Source organism: Mercenaria mercenaria, chromosome 5 (genome assembly GCF_021730395.1).
Source record: "Mercenaria mercenaria strain notata chromosome 5, MADL_Memer_1, whole genome shotgun sequence".
Classification (NCBI taxonomy): domain Eukaryota; kingdom Metazoa; phylum Mollusca; class Bivalvia; order Venerida; family Veneridae; genus Mercenaria; species Mercenaria mercenaria.
In genome coordinates, this window is record NC_069365.1 from 49,554,222 (window position 1) to 49,569,749 (window position 15,528).

At 34.5% G+C, this 15,528-nt stretch overlaps 1 protein-coding gene across 1 annotated transcript in view; it reads right to left on the bottom strand.

Moving 5' to 3' along the window:
* Window positions 1-8,770: 8,770 nt before the first annotated feature.
* Window positions 8,771-15,528, bottom strand: part of LOC123557093 (glutamate receptor 3-like) — a 66,275-nt gene continuing 59,517 nt past the window's right edge. The window contains exons 16-18 of the mRNA XM_045348325.2: window positions 15,190-15,324; window positions 9,696-9,827; window positions 8,771-9,118 (exon numbers count right to left, since the gene is read on the bottom strand). Coding sequence (XP_045204260.2) covers window positions 9,050-9,118; window positions 9,696-9,827; window positions 15,190-15,324 — 336 coding nt within the window. The 3' untranslated portion in view covers window positions 8,771-9,049. The remainder of the gene's footprint in view (window positions 9,119-9,695; window positions 9,828-15,189; window positions 15,325-15,528) is intronic.

The window sequence follows — 15,528 nt, forward strand, 5'->3', positions numbered from 1 at the left end:
AACTTGTTATATTTCTTACTATAGTTTCAAAATATCATTACAACAGAACTAAATTCAGAGTTTATACAAGACTATTTTATTTTTAAAGGATTGTAGTTGTAACTATAGAATCCATTATTTTCTAATTTTTCAACTTGATTTAAATGTTATCAAGTTACATGATTGTAATGTATCGCTTAACATCTGGTATTACGTATTTTCAATTAGAAATACAAGCCTATAATAAGAAAGTATGCAAATAATACTGACAATGATTAAAATTGGAAGACTTCAAAAATGTATCACCGAAATCAATTTAATCATCTTCACACCCTATAAACGACTGTAGCCCCCCTCTTCCTCTTGCGAGTGATCAAAATAATAAACAGACACGCGAAAGGTAAGAATCGTCTTCAAATTCATTATTTTGCTTTACACTGTATGTGTATTAAAGTTTAACGATAAGTCTAACATAAATATGTGTATATGGTGATATAATAGATGAAACTGACTGGTAATGTTTACAAAATGGTGACTAATCACACTCATTGCATGAAAATTCACTCAACCAAGTCACGAAACTGATGAATATCACGCCAAATTGATTTGTAATCCAATTATCCATGATGCTTTCTGTAATATTTAAGCATACTCCATAAATATATGTAAATAAAATGTTTCGTATTTATTGCGTTTTTGAATGAATTTGATTTTTATCTAGTCTGTGTAAAAACATTAACTGTATGCCGACTTGCCAATTTTGATATTTGATCTGAACGCGTATTTGCGAGTGATACTGTATTCCATCTTGCGAGTACAGTAGGCGATTTATGTCCTTTAAGGAGGTAGGTTACCTTTATATTTGTATGTGCGCATGTCCAACCGGAAGCTAGCGTGACGATTTACGACGACGTTTACGACAAACTAAATGTCTTTGTATATTCATTCTTCTGAAAACAAATCATAGACCTGTCTTCGATCTGACGCTTTATGGTTTAATAATGCAGAAATAATGAATAAATTGCCGCAGAAACGCTTCAAAACAATGTTGCCTTAAAATGACGTCATTGACGTCATGACGTTACGTGTCAGTTACCGCGCAAAATTAACAGCTTTTATCTTGAAAGTACGTAATTCTGTGCATTTTCTTTATTCAAACTTTTTTCAAATAACCATTATTTGCTGAAATATTTTTTATGAGTCTTTTGCTCTGAATAATTATCAATATTTTGCTTCTTTTATGTAGTTATATTGAAATGTTATGCGGAATGTAAGAAAATGGATGATGGTAACCAATGTTATTTGGAATATAGTTGGGTGAGAGGTTACTTGTTACGGCCATTTTCAAATAAAAAATCTAGCAGTTTGATTTGTAATACCTATTTTACAGGTTCCGTTGATAATTTGTTATTTATATACTAAAACTAAGATCTAAAATTGTTCAAATTTCAGTAGAAAATTGTGGTTTCTTGAATTGAATTGATGTTACCATGGAAACGAAGCCCGTGACCTATGTATCTAAATGTAAAATTCAAAAGCGTTGACACTAGTCTATTTAAGAAGCACAGCTTCGGCTTTTTATTTTCATTTCAACAATATCCATGAGAATAATAGTAGCATGCTGAACGATTTTTCCATGAAAAATGCCAGACGAGGGGTACTGCTGTAAGTATTCTAAGCTTAGAAATTTGTTTGAATAAATGCAGATAACACGAAAATATAACTTACGTTAGAAATAATATGTTTTAAAGCTACATCAACTAGAAATATAATCTTATTCAATATTATTTTATAAGAAATTACGACAAAAAGCAAGATATAAGCCATTTTAAACATCTCTGTTGCCATGGTTACTTTAAACTTTAAGAAAAATAGGGTACCATGTATAGTGCTTGGTATTTTGCTAATAATATTACCCAAATATTCCATGTTGGTCATTAACAGAATGGCACTGAAGCCGTCGAAAACCCCTATTTTCATACATAGTTGTTTAAAACTGAGAGAAAATGCGTTACCATGGAAACACGAGCCCCGCGACATATACATTTTAAGCTTATCTTAGAAAGCTAACGTGCATACTAGTAAAATTATAGATTATGTTGACTTCTACGGATATCAATGAAACTAAAATACACCGAAAAGTGTTAAATATCCGTATTTTCCTTCTTCTTTCAATATGAAATACCTTTGGATGGTCATGTTCTTCAAACCTGGATAAAAATTGAACTTGAAGGGACAGAGACAAACGAAACTGAGATTTTAGCAGTTAAAACTTCATATTACACGAAATACAAAAAGATGCTGCGGTTCAACTAATTTGAATTTACCCTTGTAACAAGGTAACCTACCTCCTTAAAGGCGTAAATGAAATTTTAAAAAATGCATACAAAATTGTCTCTTTTAATCAGTCGTCATTTTATAATGTCATTTAATGTCGAACCCCTCGTGCGATGCTTGTACTAATCCATTGGAGGCGGAGATGGAGTGTCTGTGACTCGCTATCCTACTTAATTAAATAATTAATTGAATGCTTCAGCGTCGTTTACATGCAAGTACTCAGTGTTGGTTTTACACACATATGTCACAAACTGACATACGGGCCTCAATGTATCTGTAGTGTAAATACAGGTATTGCATCATCTTTTCGCAAATTTTTGAGTTATTGAGGTAAATGTCAGATTTTACGCATAAAATACCTCTCATGTTTTTCTGTATTTCATAAGTTCGGTTCAGTAACAAGAAAGTTGGTATTTTATAAACTTTAATAATTCATGATTTTATCCCCAAAACCACTATAACGGGCCTTAAATTGTAAATTTCAATCCGCGCCAAAGTAGTCAGATTTTCCAGCTATATCGTGATTCCCGTGAAAATGCAAATAGTCAGAGTACACACATAAGCCGTAAGTCCCATGACATTTAGTATTTGGCGGGACATTACCCTAGAAATAGACTGGACTAGATATGTCTAGTGCACACCACTTTCGACATTAGACGAATTTACGTCAAATTGATATTATATTCATGCTAACTTTTGTATTACGTTTATTTCGCATTGCATCGTATTAATTTGTGATTGTAAATAATAGCTGCAGTTTATCATTTCCTTATCTATAATTTTCCATCATAATCTTTTCATATCTTTTCCATACTTTAACTTTAGACTTGTTAGTAATTTTAGAAATAATGGAAGTAATAAATGACGTATTTTAATCACGTGACGTATGAACTTAGTAGCACATATATTTCGTATAAGTAGCACGTATCATTTATGGGAGCCAATGGAGGTATGGTGTACCCAAAGGAGCAGTTTTATGCCGTTACTTATTTGTTTTGCTATGGTGCTTACCATATGTTATATACATGTATTTTAGCTTCTTCCACCAGACGACTTTTACCTGGTGATGCTGTCACGACCCGGAAGTACAATACCCGAGGTTCATTTGTCTTCACTCGCCTGGATGTGATTTTCCCAGCGCAGAGCTTTTGTCCCATGGTTGTGCCAAAAACCGTGAAGTCAGTTCAGGGATGCAATCACCTACCATCATAGGGAGCCAAAATAGAGTCAACGTATTCACGGTTTAAAGGGACTTTGCTTGAAGATATGTTGTATTTTTGTGCTACTTAAAGTTCAAAGTTAACGGAAACATCTGTGTCAACGAACAGTCAGTGTTAGAACTTTATACTTCTTAAAAGAGTTACTGAGCTCAGATTTTTTTCTTTCTTTCTTATAATAAGATTTTCTTTTTCACTTTTCATTTATTCATTGTAAATAATCATTTCCATAAATAAATTTTTAAATATTGTAATGGGTGTTGATTTGTTCTTATAGTTATTGTCCCCGGTACGTCCATCCTGTCACAACATATATTATCATAAAATACGAATTAGTAACGGAAAGTATAAACAGGGTCCCTACTATTTCATGCAAGAAATTAACCGTCGATTCCCTACGGAAATCACGGTTACCTGACGATTTTAAAATAAATATGAGATGAGACAGAAGGGGACTATAGGTTGACCCCCGTCTGTCTGTCCGTCTGCAACAAAATGATCCTCTGATTTAAAAAAAATCTATTTCACCCACATGTATCCTGCGAATAAACGTATAAATAGAAAAGGATAACGAAAACATTACCGGAAAAGCCGATTAAGTCCTTATTAGTAATTCAGAGTTTACTTCATGGTAAACCAGTCAACATGATTCAAAAGTAGTACAACTATTTTGTCACGAATGGCCTAATGGTTGAACTACCTGATTCCCCCTTCCTCAATAATAACATAAACATGTTATCGTTACAAATACCGTACACGAGTAGCCGTCATGATTACTACCTGCCAAGATTTACTGCTATTTCTCAGGTTAGAAATAATTTACATTTGATAGTGATAACACGTCAGGAATCTGTCCTTGCGGATTTGACCTGGTGACCTAGTTTTTGAGCCCAGATGACCCAATATCAAACTCGTCCAAGGTTCTATTGATGGTAACATTATGACCAAGTTTCATTAAGATTGGACCAAAATGTGACCTCTGAGTGTTAACAGTCAAATTGTTGACGACGGACAAGGACGACGGACGACGGACACAGGGTGATCACAAAAGCTCACATGGAGCACTTCTTGCTCGGTGAGGTAATAAACCGTCATTTTTTCCTCTAATGGCACTTCTGCTTGTACAATGGGAACTTATTTCATTCGCAGAATGTATTTTCAGTAAAATAAGACAAGTTTCATGTTAAAGTTCGTGTGTTTATGGCAAATACAAAGACAAAACTAAAATAAAGTTGTTTACTGTGCGACGCTGTCAAGAAAGCGATCCACAAAGGATTAGTGGATTCAGTCTGGCGCCGTTTCACTCCAAATCACCCGATTCACTGTTCATATTTTCACACCTTATTAATTATAGTTGTAATTATATACTGGTTTCAATGGTTTGAAGTTCTAGAAAGTATAGAAATGTATGCGACACATCGTCTAATTATGGTCTCATGATGGTGAAGTTAATGCCAAGTTATTTCAAAATCCCTTAATGCATAAATAAGGTACGGCACTGACACAAAAAAAGCAGACCATGTTTCACCTTTAAATGTTACTTTAAAAAGAAAAGGGAAATAATAAGATGGACATTAAGTATATATTGCCGATGTTTGTACGTAATCTTTGAGAGAGGTAGGTGTAATAGCATTGAAGTAATTGCACAATCAAATATATGAGGACACATATATAAACAGACCAAACAGGCAAACCGCATGTTGCCTGCTATATTCCACCCTCCTTCAAATTTTGTTTGCGGGTTATAATTATGAAGAAGTACTACAGGAGCATAGGAAACGACATTTTATAAAGAAGTCACTCACAAACAGGCATACAGTCTTTTTACGAAACTCGCAAGGACTTGTACAGTATTTAAGCAAGCATGCATACAGTCAGGAAATAACACCAAATCTTCTTTCATTGACGGTTATAAACAAATTGGAGAATTTATCAATGATTTGATTTTATTTTACCAAACTATTATTGTTTCTTTATCCATGAAACAGTGAAATTTACATGTAGGTCATTCTTCAAGCAAGAAAATAAGTACTTTTGACGCCGACAATGTACAATTCTGGACAAAATCAGTGATCAATCGGGTTTTTTTGCTATAATTCTACCTGTCATCAGACTAACACATTATATACAGAAACAAATCATGTTCAGCTTCCAATAAAATGTAAATATACATACCTTCAAAGCAAATTAGTCACTTTAAATTGTTATTTTTTAACTTTTAGCTGTCAGTTTATTGTTTTGATCACTCGCAAGAGGAAGAGGGGGCTACAGTCGTTTATAGGGTGTGATCTTTATATGATATTCTACTTCAGTTTTCTAACGGTGGTAAACCTAGTGAATTAAGTGCACGGATTACAGGATAAATGCACGAATATCGCTTGCACAATGTATTGCAGCACCTCAGTGATTTTATTAATTGTTAGATGAAGGATGTATCTTGCTTTGTGTGCAACCTATTTTACCATTAGGGATTATACATGCTAACGTTATGTAGTTCTTAGCATACCTTTGTTCTATCCTATGAACAGTTTTATTTATAACCCTTTGCAACATATTAAGTTCTGTTACCTATTGTATTTTATATATCAGATCGTGAAACATTTGATCTATAAACTTATGTAAATGATTTATTATAGGGTACCATCAGTTTATATATTTTCTTCAATACATGTTCCGAGTGTGGTTTTAAAACGTCCATACCTTTTAGTACGAATTTGAACGCAAGTGGGTATAGAAAACGGTAAATTATGCTTCAGCATGAATGTATAACAATTGTTAATACATTTGCTGAAAGACAAACAAAATGGATACAGAATGACTTCAAGTATATAAAGTAGAAGAAGATGAAAAAACCTTAATTTTGAAAAATGCTTTGTTCTTGTCTCTTATTAAAGCTGTAAATATCTGCATGTTCAAGAAGTATCGTTCAAGAAGTATCACAAAACATTACTAAAACATGGAGCAAGAGAAACATGAAGCTAAAGAAACACGAGTTAATTTCATATGAAAGTATGAAAGGTCAAATCACATATTTCCTTATGAACATCTAAGTTTACAATAAAATACTGCATCTAGTTGCGTTTGCTGAAAGGTACACGAGTTTTGATCTAACACTAAAGCAAAACGACTAATTTCAGTTTTCCTGAGTGATATCAGTTACTAGCATAATATTATAACGTTCTAATTTATGGTACATGTTACTACAGATCAATGGTTTACTTTAAATAAGGTAAGAAACGCTAACAGAATGGTAATAACTGGGGTGGAGGATAAACGTACACCATTGTACTGTAAGGTCCAGGAGTATTAGCTTCTCGTTTATTTAGTAAAATATAACATATCTAAGGATTTATTGCCCGTGTCTCGCTGACACTTTCGGTCCTCCACCCACATAACGTCGTTTACGCCCTGAATAAGTTTCGATCCTATTTCCTCACAAAGTGCAGTATAATAATTCCGTACTTATCCCTTCAATTGTCTTAGCATAACACAACCGTGCTATCTTAGAAATTTATGTCGTCTAGTTGTAATCGGTTTTCTAACACTACAGTGTAGCCTGGGAATCCAGTCTGACAATTTCTAACTTTTTTCTACCTGCAAATTGACATTGTTAATAATATCAGAAACTCGATGAATGCCAGTTAACACTAATTAGCGCAAATTAGGTCGGATCTTTAATGCATTGATGTATTATTTCTTCTGACAAAGCACAAATATTATCAACGGCTTCCCAGACTAACTACAGTGTACACCTTACATAAGGATGAGTTCTTGTCGACATGTAAGCGTTGGACGCTGTGGCTGATAAGTTTTCCGTACATCTCGCACTAAGATATCGTGCCATTGACATCGAACCTTGGGACTTGTTCGCTAAGTATTTTGTAAATCTCGTACTTTAATACGATATCAGTATTCTGTACATCTCGAACTAAGATACAATGTCACTGAAATCGAATCTTGGGACGCTGTGTCGGATAAGTATTCTGTTCATCTCGAACTAAGATACAATGTCGCTGACATCCAAGCTTGGAACGTTGTGTCGGATAAGTATTCTGTACATCTCGAACCAAGATAAAATGTCGCTGACAACGAACCTTGGGACTCTGTGTTGGAAAAGTATTCTGTACATCTCGAACTAAGATACAATGTTGCTGACAACGAACCTTGGGACTCTGTGTTGGAAAAGTATTCTGTACATCTCGAACCAAGATACAATGTCGCTGACAACGAACCTTGGGACTCTGTATTGGAAAAGTATTTTGTACATCTCGAATTAAGATACATTGTCGCTGACAACGAACCTTTGGGCTCTGTGTTGGAAAAGTATTCTGTACATTTCGAACCAAGATAAAATGTCGCTGACAACGAACCTTTTGACTCTGTGTTGGAAAAGTGTTCTGTACATCTCGAACTAAGATACAATGTCGCTGACAACGAACTTTTGGGCTCTGTGTTTGAAAAGTATTCTGTACATCTCGAACCAAGATACAATGTCGCTGACATCGAACCATGGGACACTGTGTCCGATAAGTATTCTGTACATCTCACACTAAGATACAATGTCACTGACAACGAACCTTGGGACTCTGTGTTGGAAAAGTATTCTGTACATCTCACACTAAGATACAATGTCACTGACATCGAACCTTGGGACACTGTGTCGGAAATGTATTCTGTACATCTCGAACTAAGATACAATGTCACTGACAACGAACCTTTGGACACTGTGTTCGCTAAGTATTTTGTAAATCTCGTACTTTGATACGATATCAGTATTCTGTACATCTCGAACCAAGAAACAATGTCACTGACAACGAACCTTGGGACACTGTGTCGGAAAAGTATTCTGTACATCTCGAACTCAGATACAGTGTCGCTGACAACGAACCTTAGGAATCTGTGTCGGATAAGTATTCTGTACATCTCGCGTTAAGATACAATGTCACTGACACCGAACCTTGGGACTCTGTATTTAAGTATTTTCTACATCTCTCACTAAAACACTCGGTGAAACCTGAACTGTGTAAATATTATAATCAGACATAGTGTAGCACATGCATAACACGTTGCACTACTCTTAGACGAAGTCATTCATTGTAATAACCGTCGTCAATCATGACCTTATACAATTCATTTGACATGCAGCAGTAGTCTAATTTGTTACTCTGAATGAACTAAACATGGAATAGTTTTTCCAGTTTATATCTATTTTATATCCATCTTATAATCAGTTTATATATCCAGTTTAAACCCAGTTCATATCAAAGAGAAAGGTTAGCTGTTTATTTGAGCGTTTTGTTCCCAATATGGGTATCATGCAAGGGCATACAATGGCACCAACATGAGATGTAACTCTTATGACAAAACGATTACTCCTAAATTTGCCCGCACCATCACTGACACGGGTTCAAACTTCTGGCAATACTTCTGTCGCTTCTGATCTTCGTTGTTGTATGATATTAATATGTGCACTTCTAAGAAATTTATAAAGGGTATCCAAAGGTAATAAAAATGTATCACAATTCTGTTTGGCCTTGTGTAAAATGTTCAAATCCTATACATGGTGGTGGTGCGGCATAATTAAACTGAAATGTAAGAGAAATTGTTTGTTAAATACAATGATGTCTGAGGTTAGAACACATATACTAGTTAGTTTTTAACACAGGTAAAGTAAACACTGTGGAAAGCAAAGCTGGGTAAACAAGATTGTGTTTGCAGCAATCCCCGACAACTGCAGGGGTCTCCGTGGCCGAGTGGTTGAAGTCGCTGACTTCAAATCACCTGACCCTCATAAATGTGAGTTCAAGCCTCACTCGAGGCACTGAATTTTTCATGTGAGAAAACCAGCCAGCTGGCTTACGGATGTTCGGTGATTCTACCCAGGTTCCGCCCGTGATAAAACAATACACAAAATGGCAAAAATGGAAAGTCGCATCATGACCTATTATTTTGTCGGTGCGAGATTAAAGCCAACAAAAATGAAAACAAATCGACAACGGCAACGAAGGCGTCGGACAATTACTGGTCTTAGTTTATAAATTGTACACCAGAAAGTACAGTTTGTGTAAAGCTAACACCAGCAAGTGTTTTCCTAATGACGGTTAAATTGATAGAGAAATCAATTAAATTTCAAAGGAGTCGAAGCAATTATGTTATACTTACCGTTGACTCTTGTTTTTCACTATAATTTGTTGTGTTATTTGAATGGTCATTTCCGATGTCACCATTTTCTCTATCCATTGTTGCATTATTGAGCAATGTTGTGACAGTTTCAGTTGCCTTGATATACGATGTCTGTAAGCAGTATTGAAGTATATTTTTGCAGTTATAAATACGTTTCCTACAACATATATAATTCTACTTTCAACAAATATAAATATTATCCAAAGTAGTGGATTCGTTTCGTGGTTTCAAATAATAATCAGTTAGATGAGAATATATCTTGTTTGTTAAGGTACAAGTACGCGGTCATATAAGATAGCATTGGGTCGAATCACTATATCATGAATTTTCTCAAATTAAGTATTTGACATATGTAAGAAAACATATGATAACAATTTGAAAAAATTCAATAACGGTCCTTGATGGAGAAAATGCTAAAACATTTCAAATAACAGTCCTTGATGGAGAAAATACTGAAACATTTCAATAACGGTCCTTGATGGAGAAAATGCTGAAACATTTCAATAACGGTCCTTGATGGAGAAAATGCTGAGACATTTCAATAACGGTCCTTGATGGAGAAAATGATGAAACATTTCAATTACGGTCCTTGAAGGAGAAAATGCTAAAATATTTCAATAACAGTCCTTGATGGAGAAAATGCTGAAACATTTCAATAACGGTCTTTGATGGAGAAAATGCTGAAACGTTTCAATAACGGTCCTTGAAGGAGAAAATGCTAAAACGTTTCAATAACGGTCCTTGATGGAGAAAATGCTGAAAGATTTCAATAAGGGTCCTTGATGGAGAAAATGATGAAACGTTTCAATAACGGTCCTTGATGGAGAAAATGCTGAAACGTTTCAATAACGGTCCTTGATGGAGAAAATGCTGAAAGATTTCAATAAGGGTCCTTGATGGAGAAAATGATGAAACGTTTCAATAACGGTCCTTGATGGAGAAAATGCTGAAACGTTTCAATAACGGTCCTTGATGGAGAAAATGCTAAAACATTTCAATAACAGTCCTTGATGGAGAAAATGCTGAAACATTTCAATAACGGTCCTTGAAGGAGAAAATGCTGAAACATTTCAATAACGGTCCTTGATGGAGAAAATGCTGAGACATTTCAATAACTTTCCTTGATGGAGAAAATGCTGAAACATTTCAATAACGGTCCTTGAAGGAGAAAATGCTAAAACATTTCAATAACGGTCCTTGATGGAGAAAATGCTGAGACATTTCAATAACGGCCCTTGATGGAGAAAATGATGAAACATTTCAATTACGGTCCATAAAGGAGAAAATGCTAAAATATTTCAATAACGGTCCTTGATGGAGAAAATGCTGAAAGATTTCAATAACGGTCCTTGATGGAGAAAATGTTAAAACATTTCAATAACGGTCCTTGATGGAGAAAATGCTGAGACATTTCAATAACGGTCCTTGATGGAGAAAATGATGAAACATTTCAATTACGGTCCTTGAAGGAGAAAATGCTAAAACATTTCAATAACAGTCCTTGATGGAGAAAATGCTAAAAGATTTCAATAACGGTCCTTGATGGAGAAAATGCTGAAACATTTCAATAACGGTCCTTGATGGAGAAAATGATGAAACATTTCAATAACGGTCCTTGATGAAGAAAATTCTGAAACATTTCAATAGCGGTCCTTGAAGGAGAAAATGCTAAAACATTTCAATAACGGTCCTTGATGGAGAAAATGCTGAAAGATTTCAATAACAGTCCTTGAAGGAGAAAATGCTAAAACATTTCAATAACAGTCTTTGATGGAGAAAATGCTGAAACATTTCAATAACGGTCCTTGATGGAGAAAATGATGAAACATTTCAATTACGGTCCTTAAAGGAGAAAATGCTAAAATATTTCAATAACGGTCCTTGATGGAGAAAATGCTGAAACATTTCAATAACTGTCCTTGACGGAGAAAATGCTAAAACATTTCAATAACGGTCCTTGATGGAGAAAATGCTGAGACATTTCAATAACGGCCCTTGATGGAGAAAATGATGAAACATTTCAATTACGGTCCTTAAAGGAGAAAATGCTAAAATATTTCAATAACGGTCCTTGATGGAGAAAATGCTGAAACATTTCAATAACGGTCCTTGATGGAGAAAATGCTAAAACATTTCAATAACGGTCCTTGATGGAGAAAATGCTGAGACATTTCAATAACGGTCCTTGATGGAGAAAATGATGAAACATTTCAATTACGGTCCTTGAAGGAGAAAATGCTAAAACATTTCAATAACAGTCCTTGATGGAGAAAATGCTAAAAGATTTCAATAACAGTCCTTGATGGAGAAAATGCTGAAACATTTCAATAACAGTCCTTGATGGAGAAAATGCTGAAACTTTCAATAAGGGTCCTTGATGGAGAAAATGCTGAAACGTTTCAATAACGGTCCTTGATGGAGAAAATGCTAAAATATTTCAATAACAGTCCTTGATGGAGAAAATGCTTAAACATTTCAATAACGGTCTTTGATGGAGAAAATGATGAAACATATCAATAACGGTCTTTGATGGAGAAAATGCTGAAACATTTCAATAACGGTCTTTGATGGAGAAAATGACGAAGCATTTCAATTACGGTCCTTGAAGTAGAAAATGCTAAAATATTTCAATAACAGTCCTTGATGGAGAAAATGATGAAACATTTCAATTACGGTTTTTGATGGAGAAAATGATGAAACATTTCAATTACGGTCCTTGGTAACGAAAATGCTGAAACATTTCAATTACGGTCTTTGAAGGAGAAAATGATGAAACATTTCAATTACGGTCCTTGGTTACGAAAATGATGAAACATTTCGAGTACGGTCTTGTTGGAAAAAATGATGACGCATTTCCATTGCGGTCCTTGATTAAAAAAAATGACGATACATTTCAATTATAGTCCTTGATTAAGGAAATGACGACATATTTCAATTACAGTCCTTTGTTAAGAAAACGACGACACGTTTAAATCAGTCCTTCGTTAAGAATATAGATCACAATAGTCTGTATAACATTCAAGCTAGCGTTGCAGATGCATGTACTTCAAAAATGTAATGTAATTACTGAAAATAACAGCGAAAAATTAGGACAGACACGTCTTTTGGAATGAAGTTAGAAAATGATTTAAAATTGTTCTTTAAATAGTTTCTCATAACTTGTGTACTTTATACAATATTAATATCATTATTGAAGTATTCGTTATTACTCCCAAAAGAGATGTCAACTTGGAAAGTAATTTAGATATAACTTTACATGTGGGAAATTACTAGACGATGTGATTTTAAAATAAAATCATAATTATCTGAATGATTTATTGCAATAACTTCCAAGCTTTATGAGGAAGTGTGGCATAAGAACAAACATTCTTTCATGCTTTTTTAAATTTGGTTAACACGAGAAAAGAATCAGTTTGAACTAACCTTTTAAATGTCATTAGCCTGTATTAAGAATAATTTGCACTTCACTGCTTAAATAATTGCGTTATTGCAAACATGTTACTTAAGTTGGACAGTGTCTAACAAGAACAAATATTACAATTTAAGCTATTTCGTTATCGTCATAGCTTTAATTAAACATATCATTAACACGACCTTTGCCCAGTCACATCTGCGTTAATTTTTACATTTGCATTTATCATAAAAGTCTTTACCAGCCTGTTTATGTATTTAGATTACAGTACAGTTGAAATTCGGTTATCTCGAATTCTAAGGAATCGAGCGTTTTACTTCGAGGTAACCGAAATTCGTTGATAAAATGATATTTGAGCCACGCAATGGGAAAACCAACATAGTGGCTTTGCGACCAGCATGGATCCTGACCAGCCTGCGCATCCGCGCAGTCTGGTCAGGATCTATGCTGTTCGCTTTTATAGCCTACTGCAATTAGAGAAACCTTCAGTGAACAGCATGGATCCTGACCAGACTGCGCGGATGCGCAGGCTGATCTGGATCCATGCTGGTCACAAAGCCACTATGTTGGTTTTCTCATGGCACGGCTCCTTTGTGGACAAGTCTTTAAAATGTCTTCAAGACAGCCTGAATTTTGAGATAAGCTAGCTCGGGATATCGAGTTTTAACTGTATTTGTTAACGCTTTCTCCGAAATAAACGATAAATAACGTGTATTTATTGAAACCGATCCTCACATATAGAGCCAAATTAAGCGGTTTAGGAAATGCTAAAACCAATGATAAAGTTTCGACTCAATTTAGATATTTTACAGGAAAATTGTTGTTCTATGACGAAAGATGAAATGGCAGATATTCTAAAGGATAGAATTGTTGTTCTATGACGAAAGATGAAATGGCAGATATTCTAAAGGATAGAATTGTTGTTCTATGACGAAAGATGAAATGGCAGATACTCTAAAGGATAGAATTGTTGTTCTACGACGAAAGATGAACTGGCAGATATTCTAAAGGATAGAATTGTTGTTCTACGACGAAAGATGAACTGGCAGATATTCTAAAGGATAGAATTGTTGTTCTATGACGAAAGATGAAAATGGCAGATACTCTAAAGGATAGAATTGTTGTTTTATGACGAAAGATGAAATGGCAGATATTCTAAAGGTTGTTCTATGACGAAAGATGAAATGGCAGATATTCTAAGGGATAGAATTGTTGTTCTTTGACGAAAGATGAAATGGCAGATATTCTAAAGGATAGAATTGTTGTTCTATGGCGAAAGATGAAATGGCAGATATTCTGAAAGATAGAATTGTTGTTCTATGACGAAAGATGAAAATGGCAGATATTCTAAAGGATAGAGTTGTTGTTCTACGACGAAAGATGAAATGGCAGATATTCTAAAGGATAGAGTTGTTGTTCTACGACGAAAGATGAAAATGGCAGATATTCTAAAGGATAGAATTGTTGTTCTACGACGAAAGATGAAATGGCAGATATTCTAAAGGATAGAATTGTTGTTCTACGACGAAAGATGAAATGGCAGATATTCTAAAGGATAGAGTTGTTGTTCTACGACGAAAGATGAATTGGCAGATATTCTAAAGGATAGAATTGTTGTTCTTTGATGAAAGATGAAATGACAGATATTCTAAAGGATAGAACTGTTGTTCTATGATGAAAAATAAAATGACATATTTTATTTTTTTATGTAACTTATTGTGATAATAAATAAGATAAATCTTGAATTCGGTAATGTGTCAAACCATGTCACGTACTCTTCGTATTCTTCATAAATGAATATTAGTTTACTGATTTATAAAATTTTGTTTTCAATTTGCTCTAGTATAACTCGTGTAAGGTTGGTCAAAAGGCTGGCAAAATATTTACAATAAATGCATATGTACAAAATACAAGATACGCATCTGTCTGTACATTTATAATAAGATAAAGACAGTTGTCCATTGCAATGGTTGGCAAAATTTTCTGCAATAAATGCATGTGTTCAAAATACAAGATAGGCATCTGTTTGTATATTGATAACAAGACAAATACAAGTCATACCTTTTCTAAAAACTTGGTTTTTGTGCATAGAAATTCTATACTGGCTATGATCACGGCCACCGCAAGTCCGCCGACAAGAATATAAAATATACCGGCAACATTGCTCAGAGAAAGTTCCCGTTTACCAGAAGAATCCTGCAAACACATATAGAAACATTTGTGACGTTTAAATTTTTTGTCAAGAATTAGTTTCTAACTTCATGAACTTATTTACTTAAGACATTTGAAACTGTTCAAATGTACGAGAATATGACTATGGGCAAATGAAACACGTAGTTTTTACAGTGAAGCTAAGATTAAATCATTTCTTTAAAAAAGGGGCATCAATGATATAGTGGT